Raw genomic sequence first — 19739 nt, forward strand, 5'->3', positions numbered from 1 at the left:
ATCCCTCCAACCGATATAGCTGGCTTTCGAAACCGGATTTCGCTACCTATCTTACCTCTCCAAATTCATCACGATATTGAGTGGGCACCGGTCACATATACTGGCCGAAATTTCATGAGAAAACTCTTTCCCCACGAAGACTCGAACTAGTGATCATTCCATAACGCGAGTCCAGGCTCATGATGTCTTAAACCACGACGCAACGGCGTGGGAAAAGAAACACTACAAAACATATATTACAGTGTAAGGTTTGTGATTTCAGGTGCATGATAAACATGAAATGTATGCATTTCTGTTTTTTTATTTGTGCTCATCGGGAAATGATATGGCCTGAGGTGTATGCAAACTGGTTAACATAACGGTAGTTAAGGTTGCATTGCAGTTCCTTAATACATTATAGGGTAAATGAGGACCGACAGACACCTCAGATTTCCTTGGTAAACTCATATAAATTTACACATCAATTTATTAATGAAGGTAGGCCTACCAGATCAATGACCGATTCGCTCATATACCAATTCACTAACTGAATGTAAGAATCCGTTGCATTTCAGAGCCACCTATAACTGATATATTGTGGATTTCATATTATTGCCGCTTTGATATCGTGGCTGATGATTCGCAATTGTTTCAACAATTCAACGAGGAACATCAAAATAAAAATCAATTTTCTCAGCATCAGGTACACCCATTAAATTTACTCTTATGGGATGCCACTACCACAATATTGTACATTTTATTCAATTAACGATTACTATTGGAAAAAGCATGTATTCAAATTCTTTCTTCTTTCTTTAGCCTTTCATTATATTGGGTTGGAGCATAATATTATCAATATTATCCATTCCCTGCCACCGAACATCCTCATATTCATCTTCTTTCACTGTGGCTGTTCCTCGACTTTGGAATTCCCTACCGAGTAATGTCAGGGACTGTCAGACATCAAACCAATTTAAGACTAGCCTAACGAGATATTTTTCTAACAATTCTTGTTAACAATAATAGCTGTTTCAGGTTTCTCAATGTTTAATGGTTATATATATCACAGATAAATATCTAAATTATCTCATTATTATTATTATTATTATTATTATTATTATTATTATTATTATTATTATAACCATTTCTTACCAATGTTTATTATTGTCACACTAACATTACTTATCCAACTTTCATTATTTACTTTCATGTTGTTTTATGATCTAGATATTAATGTAATAACTATGTAAGCAAATGTATTTAATTAAAATTAAGAGTCTGGCTGGGCGGAAGACAAGGCCTACTGGCCTTAGCTCTGCCAGATTAAATAAATAAATTACTAATTATTAAGTTCGTAGCGTTTTTGTTTCGCGTGTTGGTACTCCGGTTGCTATGGCTTTATTTATCGATTGTCATTTTTTATTTGAAGTTCAATTGTTGTGCTTGAGTTTCACATATAAAAGTTTTCATTTTTGCAGATAGTGAGTCAAGCCGTGGACGCTAGAAAATGGAGTGTCAAGTGGAGAAAGTGGAACATTTCCGACATATTCTTCTTTTTGAGTTCAATAGAGAGGCGAAAGCAGCGGAGGCGGCCAGAAACATTTGCGTCGTGTATGGGGATCTAAATAAAAAATAAAGACTAAATAAAATAAAAAAATAAAAAAAGTAAAACCCGAATTTCTCCAAACATTTCAACCAACTCACAACGTGACAATGCTATCGGAGAGAGCACGGCAAGAAAATCGTTTTCTCATTTTAAGGAGGGTCTTTTGACATTAGTGACAATCCACGTTCAGGAAGACGTTCGGGATTTGATGAAGACATTTTAAACACATTAATCCACAATGATCCACGTCAGCGCACTGGCAAATGTGATGAACTGTGACCATTCCACCATCGTGCGACATTTATTGCCACCAACTGAGACGTCTTGCACAGCAATCCAAGAAAAACGATCAACAAGACTGCGTGAAGTGATGCTACTCCACGATAACGCCCGTCCGCACTCTGCTAACCTGACACAAAACACTATCTAGGAGTTGGGTTGGGAAGTCATTCCGCACCCACCTTATTCACCTGATCTTGTGCCCTCAGATTTTCACCTTTTCCGCTCTCTATCGAACAACCTTCAAGGAACTTCCTATCCGGATGAAAATGCGCTCCAAACATGGTTTGACTTCTTTAACTCAAAACCACGCGATTTCTACAAGCGTGGAATCGAAAAACGCATTATTATTATTATTATTATTATTATTATTATTATTATTATTATGAAGGCAAATTTTGCTGCAGAGATTATTTTTTCCGATGAATCCCATTACTTTAGTTTTATTAACTGAAATTTCCATCCCGTATTCCTCAGAAATGAGTTGTAATTGGAAAACAGAACGTTGGAGGCCATTTTCAGAATCTGCTAATACTATTACATCATCTGCAAACAGTAATATATATAACCTTAAAGTCAACCTGCTTGGCAAGTTGTTATAGCGCTGGCCTTCTATGCCCAAGGTTGCGGGTTCGATCCCGGGCCAGGTCGATGGCATTTAAGTGTGCTTAAATGCGACAGGCTCATGTCAGTAGATTTACTGGCATATAAAAGAACTCCTGCGGGACAAAATTCCAGCACATCCGGCGACGCTGATATAACCTCTGCAGTTACGAGCGTCGTTAAATAAAACATAACATTTTAACATTTTTTCTAACCTTAAATTTCTATTGATGCTCAAATTACCATGTTTCGTAAATATGACTTTTTATAAATGCAAAATTTGACGATATGAAGATAAAAAAAAATCCCTGGCGCCGCCCGTCCTCGAAAAATAGTATCCTGGCCCTGCCAGATCTGAAATATATCTCTGGCGATAATTATAACATTACAACACAGATTCAGGATTTAAAAAGAGCCCGAATTTGGTTGACAATTTTGTACAGCCTAACATAAAATAACTTCTAATCTCATTAACTCAGAAGTTACAAAACCCTTCTACAGTAAGATGAGAATGGCGACAACCCAATAACGGCCTGCCGTCTTCTGCTGCTACTCCTACTACGATGCTTATCTCAGCAAATCCAAATTGCACTCCTTCAATCCAGCGAAGATCAATCCATGATTGATTTATTTAAGCTTTTTTAAGTGTATAAATGAGGCGCACGGTATCGTCACTGTTAAGGCGTGACGTTCGAATCCTGGAAGTCACGGGTTCGATTCTGGATGGATTCAAAGACTTTTTCCATGGGCGTAATTCTTCCGGTCGTAGACTACTATGATCCTGTGATCTGCTCACACGCAATGGTAAGTGTTCTTGGTGGGAAAACGAGCTGTAACTTCACTTACTGTTTTAAACAAAGGGCGACAAGACCTTAGGAGAAGAGAAGTATGAAATTTTACATGGCTAGTTGCATAATAACACCCTGATGTATTAAAATGGCATTATCACCACAAACAACAATTATACTAATGACCTTCAGTATTTCAAGCATAACAAAACAACTACTCTTGAAATGATGTACACAATGTCGCAAGAGTGAAGCATAATAAATCTTATAAATGTAAGTGGGGCCCGAATAACCACCCATCTCCAAACCTCTTACGGTACTTGACACTGACGAATATAAATAAAATCCTGGTTAGAAAGGCTCGAACAACGATTGACCCCACTTCAAAAACTGGAGACAGTGTGATGGGCCCATATGATTGGACAAAATGCATAATGCCTTCTTTCACCCTACACACATCTGATACGAAATCACAGAATTACAACAGAAATTCATAGGCTTCCGTAGCACTTCGGGATGGATTCAGAGCCAACCCTATTTCTCTTCTTTCATCAAAATGGACACACTAAAATGGATCAACAATGTTTTATAACACTCTAATATCCCAAAAGTATCTTCACTACATGGGCTTTTCATACAAATGGGCCGACAATTTTGTAACATCCTGTATCATCTACGCAAAGTTTAATAACTATTTCGGCTCGTCATCAAACAGACCTATTTTTTTATAACACGTGTATAATATCCACACAAGTTCAGAATTACATCGGTTTTTTTATATAAAATTAAACCGATACTTTCGTAACCCTCTCCATGATCTCCGAAATGTTTCAGGATTACTCCGGTTCATCAGAGTGTATAGACTTTTACAACGTCCTGTACAGTCTTCGGATAATTCCAGAATTATTTAAAAAAAAGGACCAATATTTTCGTAACATAATCTCCGAAGTTTCAGAATTATTCCGGTTTATCAGAGTGGACAGACACTTTCACAACACTCTGTATAGACTTCGCCAAATTTCAGAATCATTTCGATTTTTTATAAAAAAAAATGGACCAATACTTTCGTAACATAATCTCCGAAGTTTCAGGATTATTCCGGTTCATCAGAGTGTACAGACACTTTTACAACACTCTGTATAGTCTTCGCCAAATGTCAGAATCATTTCGATTTTTTATAAAAAAAAATGGACCAATACTTTCGTAACATAATCTCCGAAGTTTTAGGATTATTCCGGTTTATCAGAGTGAACAGACACTTTTACAACACTCTGTATAGTCTTTGCAAAATTTCAGAATCATTTGGATTTTTTATTTAAAAAAATGGACCGATACTTTCGTAACATAATCTCCGAAGTTTCAAGAGTATTCCGGTTCATCAGAGTGGACAGACACTTTTACAACACCCTGTATAGTCTTAGGAAAATTTCAGAATCATTTCGATTTTTTATAAAAGAAATGGACCGATACTTTCGTAACATAATCTCCGCAGTTTCAGGATTATTCCGGTTTATCAGAGTGAACAGACACTTTTACAACACTCTGTATAGTCTTTGCAAAATTTCAGAATCATTTGGATTTTTTATTTAAAAAAATGGACCGATACTTTCGTAACATAATCTCCGAAGTTTCAGGATTATTCCGGTTCATCAGAGTGGACAGACACTTTTACAACACCCTGTATAGTCTTCGGAAACTTTCAGAATCATTTCGATTTTTTATAAAAGAAATGGACCGATACTTTCGTAACATAATCCTCATAGATTCAGAATTATTCCGGTTGACCAGAGGGCCAGACACTTCTGTGACACCCTATATAGCCTCCACAATTACTCACTGTACGCACGTTCGTGGAACTGCCATAACACAGAAGGTTGGCCTACTCACTTAACATTGTTTACGTCTCAATTCACGGACTTGTTTTGCCAACGACAGCAAGTACAAGTAAACTCGCTGTAATGAGTTTTTCGCAACCGTTTATGTTACGTTGTGGGCTTACCTCTTTTGAAGAGCCAACCTTCCTTGACGATGTTGGCAGGCGGTGTGACCCCCTCGTTGCCGGGCCCTCCCGCCACCTCCGCCATCTGCAACAAATACATGTTACGTCATTGCTGCACTCTTGCACTGGATGAAAGTAAGCAACCCCATGTGTAGGCGTTATGAGCTAGAGTGCTGGGAGAAGACACCGTCCAACATAATAATCAGGGAACGGATTTATATGGACTAAAAATATATGAAATATGTAAATATATATGTAGTTATTTTTACCAAAATATGGAATTAAATATGGATTTTTACCAAAATATGGAATTAAATATGGACTTAAAATTATAAAAAAAATGACTATGTACGTTAAATATTGGTACATTTTAATCAAACTAAACAAAAAATATAATGGACGTACCTTATCTTCCAATGTAGTTTCAACAAAACACAATTTTTATTGTCTGTTACCATAACAATAGGTTACAAACATTTCTTTCAAGTGCTGAAAAGTGAATCTTCTTCTATTGTCTCTGAGGATAGATTTATACTGACTAAAAGAGCGTTCGACGTCACAAGAAGTAACTGGTACATAATTCAATTTCACAATGTCTGCTGGGGATAAGTCCAAGTTAATCTTCACTGTTGATTCACCACTCATCACAGCAACAACCTTTTGTAGTTCTTCATATCCAGGGTTTTTTGAAAGTACAGTGTCCACCTTAGCTCTTACTGCATCTGCAACTTTACCTCTACCACGATTCAGTTGTTCCACAGTACTATTTATAATTTCAAAACTTTCAGATAGTGAAAGGTGCCTATTTTGGAGACTTTTGAGCGTTTTTATGATGCATGAAAATGTATGCTGAATGTGAGCTAAGTCATTCTTCACACTTATGTCACAGGTAACTGTTTTCGCAGTATCAATTGAGACTGCATCTTCAGAGTCCAATGCAAGGAGAACATTGTTAATAGAGTCTATATGTTCGGCATAATATTCAACTGCTTCTAGCCATGTACCCCCATCTAGTTAAAATTGGCTTTGGTGGCAATGGAATTTCAGGGTACATTTCTTTCAACACGTTAACTCTACTGGGAGCTTTGAGAAATACTTTTTTCACTGATGAAATCAACAAATCTACTTTAGGGAAATTGTCTCTGACCACTTCTGCCACACGATGAAATGCATGCGCCACACAAGTAAAATGAGTCAATTTAGGATATACAATAGATAATGCTTGTCCAGCTTTGACCATATAAGGGGCAGCATCGCTAATAAAGAATAACACATTATCGTACATAATACCCTTTGGCCACAGGATACCCATAGCTTCGTTGAACAGTTTAACTATAGTTTTGTTATTGCACTTTTCTAGAACATCACAATGTAAAAGAATTCGTTCAGAATATTGTTCACTTAACAAACCGATAACTACATTACCAACAAGTCTACCTTCTTTGTCGGGAGTCTCATCAATGGAAACCCAAATTGAACTATCTTTAATTTCATCTCTTATCTTCTGTATTGTCTCATCGTAGATGGATGGAGCATACGTCTTCCTAAGTGTTGACTCATCCGGGATTGTATGTTGAGTATATTTTTCAAGGAATTCCCTGAAGACCTTATTCTTTAGTTTGTAGAGAGGAATATCAGCAGAGATGAGAGAACGGCACAGGTCGATGTTAAACTCAGATCTTACATTCGATGTTGTTGGTTGTGTTAAAAACAATTGTCTCTGCTTGGAATTTAGTTGTTTGTTGGCCTGATGTTTACTAGTTGTAATGTGTTGTTGCACCAGGAACTTTTGTGTAGATGATACTGCACACTGACACAAATTACAAAATAATATTTTATTGTCAGTTGATAAACCATCTTCTTTAAATTCTGAAATGTAACTTGTTAGTTTTGATTTTAAATTGACTGAATGACGTACTTTTGGCATATTTACCGTCTTTATAGTATGATTTACAAAACTGAACCTATGTGTACTCTGACTGGCATTTAACTGTTGAGCTGCACAACTGAAGTCTGTTAAAAATTTTAAATTAAATTAATACAGTTTTGTAACTTACTTTCCCATTGTTGATAGGACTGCTAATTTTCAAATAACTCTGATGTTAAAGGGATTACTGAACATGTGTTTAAATCTCTATTGTTGAAATGTATTTTTAAAAGTTAATGGAATTTTGTTTTGTTTTATTGTTAAACCTAATATAATATGGACTGTTTTATATGAAATATGGAAAATATATGGAAATTAACGAAAATATGTACTAAACTCTAAAATATGGAAAAATATGGAAAATAAAAGTAGGATTTTTCAACCCTACACATTGTGAAACATAAAGATAATGCAAAATATAAATTATATTAGCTTAATAAGTAAATATGTATTTACATATAAATCCTTTCCCTGATAATAATATTGTATTATCATTCAGCAATCAGAAGATATCATAAATCTAGTGAAGAAAATAGTACCAAGTCGCCGGCGTAGCTCAGGCGGAGGTCGCGGATGCCTACTCATCCGGAGTTACATTCAGACGTGGGTTTGATACCCGCTTGGGCTGATTACCTGGATGCGGTGTAAAATACGTCTTTCCCCGCAGAGAGTATGGGCACACGTTTCTGGATCAAGGGCAGTGCCGGGTTTAGGCCTAGGCAACCTAGGTAGTTGCCTAGGGCGGCAATTTCCAGGGGGGCGGCATTTTTTCTCTCCCTCTCTTCCTTTTTTTATTTCCTTTTTCTCCACTTTCATTTTACAATAAAATTTCTTGTTGGTAAATCTTTCCTGAACAGGGGGGGCGGCATTTTTTCTCTCCCTCTCTTCGTTGTTTTTCCATTTTCATTTTACAGTAAAATTTCCTTTTAAAACACTTGTTGGTAAATCTATTCTGAACAGGGGGGCGGAACTTTTTCTCTCACTCTCTTCTTCTTTTTTTTTTTTCATTTTCATTTTACAGTAAAATTTGTTTTTAAAACTAGTTGGTAAATCTTTTCTGAACAGGGGGGCGGCATTTTTTCTCTCACTCTCTTTCTTTTTTTTTTTTCATTTTCATTTTACAGTAAAATTTGTTTTTAAAACTTGTTGGTAAATCTTTTCTTAACAGGGGGGCGGCATTTTTTCTATCCCTCTCTTCCTTTTTTTCCATTCTCATTTTGCAGTAAAATTTGATTTTAAAACTTCTTGGTGAATCTTTTCTGAACAGGGGGGGGGGCGGAATTTTTTCTCTCCATCCCTTCCTTTTTTTTCCATTTTCATTTTGCAGTAAAATTGTTTTTAAAACTTGTTGGTAAATCTTTTCTGAACAGGGGGGGGGGGCGACATTTTTTCTCTCCCTCTCTTCCTTTTTTTTATTTCCTTTTTCCCCATTTTCATTTTACAGTAAAATTTGTTTTTAAAACTTGTTGGTAAATCTTTTCTGAAGTTGGGCTTGAACACCTTGTGGAAGTCTGGAGTCGCATTGTCGAGGTCGCGGCGAGAGTAAAAGGAAAGTGTGCAGCTACATAATTATATTGTGATACCGATCAGGTTATTATAGTATGAAACTGCTTGAATTTAACTGTTTGTATTAACAGGAATGCAATGTTAAAAATCAAATTGGATCTGTGTTTCTTATTGATCACTATGATATTATATATACATCGAGAATTATAATATGAACAATATTTTTATTACTTCTATTGATCATAAATGAAATCAAGGATCTCTAGAATGGGCATCATAGGATAATAGTTAAATATAACATTTGGGTTGCATTCAAAAAGTATTGATTATTGATTGATTAAATGGCAAACTTACTAGTGTTAATTATATAAGCACGTGTGGCTTACAGCTGTTTCCTGTATACTGTACACCATCATCAGACCTTACTAGATCACGGCGTCATTTCGACATCGCTGCCTGTTGTAGGGGTGCGTTTGTGTGTTGAAAAGTGGAATCAAATAGTGTGTGTTCTGAAATTGATCTGTGTGTTGAAAATTTGATTAGGGTGTGTTTTAGTGTGTCTGATGATGGTGTACAGCATACACCGAAACAGCTGTAAGCCACACGTGCTTATATAATTAACACTAGTAAGTTTGCCATTTAATCAATCATTTATATTTAAGTGTTAAAAGTAGTGTACGCAAGATTCAAGATGAAGTATTGATTATTCAACCGTCAATTACATTACCAATATAGGCTATATAGTAACTTTCCAGCATGTACACTATATAATTCGATATGAAAGGTTTATTCTGCAAAGAGAGTTAATCTTTCAATTTACTTTATGCTCGACCATGCCGAAATGTAATAATTATACACCTGGCAGCAGCCCTTTAATACACCTCATTAAAGTACACCTATTCATTAAAGTTCAGGTGTTCCACCAATCAGAAGACACCATTGTAGCAATATGAAAGCGCAAGTATCGATTATTCTCGGATATGCAATCGAAAGACAACTAGCGAAACGTCACGGAGGCTGGAAATCCAATACTGTCGCAGAAGGTTATGTTCTGTCACTATAATAATTAGCGTTAATTGTAAATAATATTCAAATAAATTCAATTTGTCATCTCGTTTTTCAATGTCTAAATCAATTTCAAGGTTATATCAAGATTAATTTTTATTTTACTCTCTAGATTATCTCAAGATCAATGACATTTGTTTCTCGAAAAAAATCAATACTTTCGCGTCTGCGCACATCTCACAATTTACGAGATATTGCACAAGGTCAGTTCCGCTTCCCAGTCAGATAAGAATAACATGAATACTTATGAATAATTTAAAGTTAGAAATATGGTCGAGCATAAAAAGTAGTATGAAACTTGCCTATAATGGTAATTAAGACGCTCGTATGAAAATTATGAAACTCGCTTGCGCTCGTTTCATAAACATACTCGCGTCTTAATTACTACCATTATAGGCTCGTTGCATAATGTACTATTATACTTTCTATCGATGTAAGAAATAGGCTACTCGTAATAATTATACCATCAACAAAACCAATCCGTAACAATAAATCTTAGGCTGTCTTTCACAAATCAATTTTGTTTCAACAGTGAATAAGTTTGAATACGTTTCTTTGCATCGAGTCTGATGTGCTTCGTCAGATCGACTTTGATGACGTCATCAATGCTTTCTCTGTGAAGAAAGTGCGAAGGAAATCTTTATAATTCACAAGTAAGATGCATGTATTTTGATTCCAGTAATTTATTGTTTTCTGAATTGTAACATTTCATTTAAAACTAATTTAAATTAAACATGACCTGTATAATAGCTACTCATAAATTGTTTGTGGGAGTTGGAGGCGGCAAATTTTGGCACTGCCTAGGAGCGGCACTGTATCTAAATCCGGCCCTGATCATGGGTGAAACAAAAATTGACAGAATTTCATACAGGTACCTACTGCAAAAACACTGTGCCAAAACAAAGTGCTAATGTTACCAGTTACGCCATGAAACAATGAACTTGTGCGACGACGCCAAATACTCTCGCTACGAACATGTGGGTGCCGAAGTTGCGTATAAAATTAGATTACCACGCGACCTCTCTCAGTAATATCTCGGCATAGAGAGCAGCTACAGACCTGTACGACCACTCGTTTGATTTGTAATAGCGAGTTCTACAATACTAAAGTGATATATACAAGTACGATACAATTTGAGTGAAACCTAGAAGAGAAAATCTGTGGTTCCAGAACAAAATGTGATATGTCATTTGTTGCTGTATTTCAGGAGCGAGCATCTAAGGTCCTGGCTGTTATGTACATCTATTATCAGGCAGCACATCTCACTTGACGATATATGTCAGAGGAAGAATAATTGTTTGTATGCATCTGAAGTCTGACTAGTATAATATGTAGCTAGTCGGCGATGTATGTAATGGAGGGGGAAAGAAACCGGCCAACCTACTCCATTATCTCCTAGCTTAGTTGCCTCATGTGATGCCTTATGGTATCACGAGGTTCAGACCTTTCTTCGGACAGTTGACTGAACAACAAAACAACATTTAAATAAAACATTCAAACCAACACAACTCTAGTTTCATTCCCGAAACCCGGTAACGTATTCTATGTGCCGGCGCAGAATTTTTGTTACCAATGATTTAATTTATGTATCAATGGATATTGACACTTTCTTACTTACTTACAAATGGCTTTTAAGGAACCCGGAGGTTCATTGCCGCCCTCACATAAGCCCGCCATCGGTCCCTATCCTGAGCAAGATTAATCCAGTCTCTATCATCATACCCCACCTCCCTCAAATCCATTTTAATATTATCTTCCCATCAATGTCTCGGCCTCCCTAAAGGTCTTTTTCCCTCCGGTCTCCCAACTAACACTCTATATGCATTTCTGGATTCGCCCATACGTGCTACATGCCCTGCCCATCTCAAACGTCTGGATTTAATGTTCCTAATTATGTCAGGTGAAGAATACAATGCGTGCAGTTCTGTGTTGTGTAACTTTCTCCATTCTCCTGTAACTTCATCCCGCTTAGCCCCAAATATTTTCCTAAGCACCTTATTCTCAAACACCCTTAACCTATGTTCCTCTCTCAGAGTGAGTCCAAGTTTCACAACCATACAGAAGAACCGGGAATATAACTGTTTTATAAATTCTAACTTTCAGATTTTTGAACAGCAGACTGGATGATAAGAGATTCTCAACCGAATAATAACACGCATTTCCCATATTTATTCTGCGTTTAATTTCCTCCCGAGTGTCATTTATATTTGTTACTGTTGCTCCAAGATATTTGAATTTCTCCACCTCTTCGAAGGATAAATCTCCAATTTTTATATTTCCATTTCGTACAATATTCTGGTCACGAGACATAATCATATACTTTGTTTTTTCGGGATTTACTTCCAAACCGATCGCTCTACTTGCTTCAAGTAAAATTTCCGTGTTTTCCCTAATCGTTTGTGTATTTTCTCCTAACATATTCACGTCATCTGCATAGACAAGAAGCTGATGTAACCCATTCAATTCCAAACCCTGCCTGTTATCCTGAACTTTCCTAATGGCATATTCTAGCGCGAAGTTAAAAAGTAAAGGTGATAGTGCATCTCCCTGCTTTAGCCAGCAGTGAATTGGAAAAGCATCAGATAGAAACTGACCTATACGGACTCTGCTGTATGTTTCACCGAGACACATTTTAATTAATCGAACTAGTTTCTTGGGAATACCAAATTCAATAAGAATATCATATAATACTTCCCTCTTAACCGAGTCAAATGCCTTTTTGAAATCTATGAATAACTGATGTACTACCATTTTTTCTCCATTATCTGTCGAATACAAAGTATCTGATCAATATGCTTACTCGATCTATTATGCCGAAAACCGCACTGATGATTCCCAATAATTTCATCTACGTACGGAGTTAATCTTCTCAAAAGAAACAAAATTTTGTACGACGTCAACAAAAGTGATATTCCTCGAAAGTTACCACAGTTGGTTTTGTCCCCCTTTTTAAAAATAGGTACAATTATGGACTCCTTCCATTGTTCTGGTACAATTTCCTTTTCCCAAATAGCAAGTACAAGTTTATAAATTTCGCTATATAATGCACTTCCACCCTCTTGTATTAATTCTGCTGGAATTTGATCGATACCTGGAGACTTGTACTTTTTCAGATTTTCTATCGCAATTTCGACTTCTGAAAGCGCGGGTTCGGGTATAAATGGCTCAGCAGTTTGTATTTCAATTTCGTCCCGATCATTTCTATTTGGCCTATGTACATTTAGTAGTTGCACAAAATAGTTTTTCCATCAGTTTAGGATTGATGGAGAGTCTGCAAGCAAGTCACCATTCTCATCCTTGATCACGTTTACCCTTGGCTGATATCCGTTCTTAAATTCCTTTATACCCTTATATAAATCTCGAAAGTTTTTATTCTTACTATTTGTTTCTACCTCATTCAGTTTTTCCTTCAAGTAACCTCTCTTTTTATTCCTAAGTGTACGACTTGCTTCCCGTCTTTCATTGAAATAATTATCTCTCTTCTCCTCAACTGGATCCTGTAAGAATTTCAATTTTGCCTGTTTCCTTCTTTCTACTACCATGCAACAATCTTCATCAAACCACGGTTTCTTTTTCTTAGTTTCATAATAACCTATGCTCTGCTCAGCTGCAAGTTTGATACTATCTCTGATATTTTCTCACACGCTATTAACATCTAATTCTTTCTCAACTTCGTCGGAACTTTCTAAAGTGGCAAACCTATTCGAAATTTCGACCTGATAATTTTGCTTAGCTTCCTCGTCCTTTAATTTCAAAATATTGAATTTAGTAATATTAACTTGTTGCTCTACTCGCTTGGCTACTGATAATCTTTCTCTTAATTCTCCAATCACCAAATAATGGCCAGAATTACAGTCTGCACCTCTGAAAGTTCGAATATTACTATACTAGTATGTCTCCGTTTATCTATCAAGATGTGATCTATTTGGTTGTGTGTCAATCCATATTGACACAACTTCATTAAATCTCCTATTTTCATGAGGTTGCATAAGACTCTCAGATCATACGCAAAGGCGCACTTCTTCTTTGTTTTCTTAGTTATTTTCAAATGCACTGACTTGTTTCTTTTGAGTGTCATCTATGCAGCAATGTCTTTTTTATTTTTATTGAATACATGAAACATTATTATTATTACATTAAGTACCACACAAAGTTGGCGCTTTTATTGGTTATTTAATTGCCACAAACTATGAAATATTATAAAAACAGGAACGGCTTAATTTATGTGACAACAACTTTATCAATGAATACTGGCACAGTTTCGTCAAACAACAAATTTCTCCTGACAATGCATATCGTTTGGACATTTTTTTTCCTTGTTGGTACAATATGTTTTTTTCGTGTATTTTGGTCTGAAAATAGAATTTTATCGTTATTCATTTCACATATCACTAAAAATAATAATCACTTTATGACTGGCATGTTTTTATCTAGTTTCCATGCGCCAAACGTCGTTCACAACAGATGTGTCAACATTTTCCTCTAGCGCAGTAATGTCTAGCGCTCAATGTGCCTGGCCGCACACGTGTGAATCGCGCGACGCTATCAGCTGACTGTAGAGCACGCCCATGTCTGATCAGCTAGCCCTACATAATTTGTGATAAGACTTCTTAGTGGAGACAATTGAAGGTCCACATTATGAATGGAGCTGACGTCGCTGTTTCCATAGTGACAGCTGCTTACAGATTTAGGTTAGTAATGTTTTTGCGAACATTATGTGACAGTACAGCGATAAAAGTGGGTTCTTCTTTTCTCGGTAAACCAAAATTTGGTTGACTTACAGTAATATGGTTCAAATCGATGCATTTTTTTAAAATTAGAATTATCTGCATACCCATTCGCAGTCTTACAAACTTTTCGGAAAAAAAAATGCCTCACAAATAACGTCCATAAGCAATGTTAATTAACACCTTTTTCTCCGGGGGAGGGGGAGTATACTATATCGGGGAGGAGGGTGGAATCAAAAGTAAAAGAAACAATTCTGATCTCATCTAACAAAAAATGCAGTCTACATAAAAAGGGCATAGAAATATAGGGTCAATTAAAGAAGTGAGCTTTCATTCGTTTAGGCCTATTACTTACTTATGGTTTTCAAGGAAACTGGAGATTCATTGCCGTCCTCACGTAAGCCCGTCATCGGTCCCTATCCTGTGCAAGATTAATCCAGTCTCTACCATCTTATCTCACCTCCCTCAAATCCATCCCATCTACGCCTTGGCCTCCCCAAAGGCCTTTTTCCCTCCGGTCTCCCAACTAACTCTATATGCATTTCTAGATTTTCCCATACGTGCTACATGCCCTGTCCATCTCAAACGTCTGGATTTAATGTTCCTAATTATGTCAGGTGAAGAATACAATGCGTGCAGTTCTGCGTTGTGTAACTTTCTCCATTCTCCTGTAACTTCATCCCTCTTAGCCCCAAATATTTTTCTAAGCACCTTATTCCCAAACACCCTTAACCTCTATTCCTCTCTCAAAGTGAGAGTCCAAATTTCACAACCATAAACAACAACCGGTAATATAACTGTTTTATAAATTCTAACTTTCAGCTTTTTCAAGAGCAGACTAGATGACAAAAGCTTCTGAACCGAATAACAACAGGCATTTCCCATATTTATTCTGCGTTTGATTTCCTCTAGAGTGTCATTTATATTTGTTACTGTTGCTCCAAGATATTTGAAATTTTCCACTTTTTCAAAGGATAAATTTACAATTTTTATATTTCCATTTCGTACAATATTCTGGTCACGAGACATAATCATATACCGGTACTTTCTTTCTTCGAGGTTTACTTCCCAAACCTATCTCCTTACTTCAGCGTTTCTCAAACTTTTCTGAAGTGGGGACCACTTTTTAAAGTCAGAACAGTTCCGCTGACCACCTTACTTTTGTTCCCTTCGAAAGCAAATTTATTATTTTGTAACATATTTTAATACCAATAGGCCTATATTTATATTTTAAAATCGAATTAAGATTCGGTACTTTGGTCATCTGTTATGAATTCGGGTGGTGAGTGGCTGGGTTACAGGTGCGGCGCCAGATGTGCAGGGAAAAGATGTCAAGAAACACCACGTATATAGTGCTTTAAATCCCTCTTTTGTTGCTGAGAGTAGAGTGGGGAGTCGCTAGACGGTAGGGTGATAAATTTCATAAAATGTCAGTACTGGGAGAAAAAGTGAAATTCGATTGCCATGTGTCATTTCCAAACTCTGAGATTTTAAGCTATAGTGTGATACGCAATTCTTTTGAATTTTATTTTTTCTCCTGTCTTTATTGAAGGTCCACAAGGACAGACCTCGAGGGCCACAGGTGGTCCGCGGACCATAGTTTGAGAAACGCTGCCTTACTTGTTTCAAGTAAATTCCCGTGTTTTCCCTAATCGTTTGTGGATTTTCTCCTAACATATTCACGTCATAATATTGTATAGGCTAGGTAATAGTAATATGCGTTACAAGAGCGGTATGTTGAAGTTTTCATGTTCGAGGAACAGTTTGAAAAAGCGAAACGTAGTTGAGCTTTTTTAACTTCCGAGAATTGAAAGAAAACATACCGCTCGTGTATCGTACATTATTTTGTGCGGAGATTGTTTATTACATACCTGAAAGAGGAATTTCTAATTAGTTGCAATGAAATCATCATCTTGGTTTCCGTTCAATGACGGCAAATTTGCAAAACAAAAATATCTACCTTCAACATTGTTGCTTTAAAATGTTTTCTGTGTTTACTATAGTCCAGCAGGCCGTGATATACGTCTGTCTTTTTCCCACCCCAGTCTATGATGAGTCTGGAATCTTGTTGATTTTTCACGGCTTCCTTAATGTTACTTGCATCACGAATGCAGTAACTTTAGTGGAGTTGTAGAGTTTACTTAATTTTTGCAAATATTTAAAAACAATAATTAACAGTGCAATTTAGGTGAAATTGCAGTGGTAAGTTTCCAATTTATAATTATTACTATATTGAACGTCTCTAAAAATAATATGTTAAAAGCCTAAAGCAGTAAAATCAATATGTCACTTAAGCGGTAAGAAGAGGGAAATTGTTATGTGTGTTAGGTTGGGAATACTGAATGTGCAATTTTAGACTTTCCGCGGATTGGTTTTGTGCAGAAACCAAGCAAATACGCACGATCTCGCACAAATTATATTTTTCTTGTTACAAAGAAAGTCTTAAATCTCTGAGGGAAACATCCTGGAATCCGGGGGGTGGGAAATTTCCCCCAGAGCCTCCCCCTAAATTCATCACTGATTCGCAGTCGATCTCACATACTTACGAATTTTTTGACTGAAACCTGCTTCAAGAATAAGGTCCGTAAATGAGGGCCATACTCGTATTTTCGTGGATTATTGGTTAAAACGGCAGCTTACAGAGAAAAAAGCGATCATAGGGAATCCCTCGTAGACGCGATGGTCTGACTCATGCAACACGCCACTCATCTTTAATTGAAACGGCCAGCTGCAACACTCTGTTTGCTGAGAGCTTTCACTCCAGGCAGAATTCCATCCACCGCCGATATTGGATTCAGACAGAACGGATAAAACATCAGCTTCCCACGCTGGAGGCCCTAGTTCAAGTCCCGAAAAATACAAGTGGTACTTGTGGAGGAAAATGAGTGTTCTTGGGGTATGTTTCCCACGGGGAAACCGTTTTCCCTTCATAATTTCAGTTACCCTTACACAGTGGTTCCCAATGATGGTCCGCGTACCCTCGGGAGTCCGTGTAGCCCATGCAGAGAATCTGAGGCATTATTTCACAAGGAATTATGCAACTTCAATGTCAACCAGTCACAAAAATTACAACGTGTTCATAATTCTTGTGTTCGCTTCGTCTGCGATGTCCGTCGCGCTGACCACATTACCCCATCCTTCCAAACTCTAAACTGGCTACGGCTTAACGAACGTAGAAATTTTCATTCTCTTGTTCTCCTTTTCCAAGTCCTCCACACCTCTACACCTACCTACCTTGCCTCCCGTTTCAGTTACCTGTCATCATATCATAATCTCTTCACACGCACGCAAAATAGCCGCATACTAGCCATACCAACACATAAGACATCATCGTATTCATCATCATACACAATCTCGCTCTCGCGCTTGTGGAATACCCTACCCAGTGACATCAGAGACTGTCGGAATTTAGTAGCGTCCAAAAGCAAACTTATTAAATATTTTCTTACTGCGTAGAGTAGGTTTTATTTGTACTTAGTCAATAAAAGAAATGCTTCTCTCTTCTTTACTTTTACAATAAACTGTCTAGCTTTTATTAATGAGTTATTCTTTTAGTACTTTGATTTTTATTGTATTTGTAAATTTAATATTAATTGTAATTAAAATTGTAATTGTATTCTTAATATTGTACAGAGCCATCATTTTATTTTTACTAACATTTTTAATATTAACCTGGCTATACCCTTAAAGAACCGGAAACACAGTTTGCTACCCCCTTCCATGACTGTAGTTCGATGATACTGTCGTAAAACACAAACAAATCACTACTAGATATAGGAGGGAAGAAAATTAGTTCATCCATTTACGTAAACTAGGAAATATCGCGATTTTGATTTCGATAATTTTCATTAGGCTTTTGTTTAATCAAAATACAGTACTGTATTAACAATAAGTGTTTTTACTCACGAACTGAGCTATCCATGCGAACGTATTCATTATGCAGTGTATATTATACTGTCTACAACACATTAGCGTACAATATAGAGAAAGAAGTTAAATTGAAAAATAATCATAATATGAATATTTAAACACATTTTTGAAAATGGTGGCCGTTCATTTCGATACAGGCTTCAGTTCTTTTGTGCATATTATCGCACTATAGACTATTGCATCTAATTCCAATTACCAGTTTCGTCCTTCGTACTAGTAACTCATGTTGAAATAATTCTGTACCTACTCTACAAAAGAGTGCCTTACGTAATGTAAATTCAATCTTCACTTCTGCCCGACCCGCACAGATAAAATTACTCAGACATGCTATCTACTGTCCGTCCAAGTGGTTATGCCGCAGGATCGTAGAAAGGGGGAAATCACGTGACAGTTAATTACTTAACGAGGCCCTTTTATTTAAGTTATTTTAAACAGTTGTATAATATTACGTAAACGTCCAATTTCTAACAGAAATTAATGTTTTCAGAAAAGAGCTAAGACAGCCCAGCTTTTACAGAGGGGCGAGCAGAAGCAGGTGGGGAAAATCGGGATGCGATGTAGGCAAACGGACAGTACCTGTCCGAAAATGTGATTCAATATTGAAAGCTCTTTCGTCACTGGAAAACGCGAACATATTTCTGGAACGTACTATACTCACTAACTCAGTGCTGTTTACTATATGCGGTCTTCAGTCTGTGTGAAGGACAGTTTGAACTTCATTAGTTAAAGGGGTGGGAGTGAAGTACATTAAAAAACTCAGGTACAATAAAAATTGAAGTAAAAATAAAATTATGTCCCTGTAGTTGTAATCCCCTGGTAGAGGGGAAGAGAAGGCCTGATGGCCAGGTTAAATAAACAATTAAATAAATAAAACTTTATTATTTTTAAGGGGAAGGACCTACAGGAATAACCAAATGTTTATCAAAATTAACATTTTTTTTTTTGGCCTAAAAATACTTCATACTACTGACTTAATATGAGCCAAATTTCAAGGTCGTTAGGAAGAAAATAACTGCTTTTACGTTATTTTTAAATAGCCGCTGCGCTACCAGCGTGCTCAAACTTTTCCGTTGAATATCCGTAGTTTGTTTATTTTACATTTTTCAACATTTAATATGTATTATCTCAGACAATAATAGATATAATTAAACAAAATTTTCACGGCATATTCTCACAGTAACAATAATGACTAGTGACTCTACTTTGTCCCAGTAGGCTACAGGATTACGCGCGTGCATCTACCAACAGAGATAGTTGATTGGTTGCTGACGCGACTCTTGTTAGCTCAAGTTAAGCAGAACAAAACATGGATCACTTTAACAATTACACT

At 36.6% G+C, this 19739-nt stretch overlaps 1 protein-coding gene across 2 annotated transcripts in view; it reads right to left on the reverse strand.

The window, feature by feature from the left end:
* Positions 1-19739, reverse strand: part of Akt (Akt kinase) — a 118177-nt gene that overhangs the window by 55271 nt on the left and 43167 nt on the right. For both annotated transcript variants that reach the window (XM_069825537.1, XM_069825455.1), the window contains exon 2: positions 5255-5339. In XM_069825537.1, coding sequence (XP_069681638.1) covers positions 5255-5339 — 85 coding nt within the window. The remainder of the gene's footprint in view (positions 1-5254; positions 5340-19739) is intronic.

Source organism: Periplaneta americana, chromosome 1 (genome assembly GCF_040183065.1).
Source record: "Periplaneta americana isolate PAMFEO1 chromosome 1, P.americana_PAMFEO1_priV1, whole genome shotgun sequence".
NCBI classification, from domain to species: Eukaryota; Metazoa; Arthropoda; class Insecta; order Blattodea; family Blattidae; genus Periplaneta; species Periplaneta americana.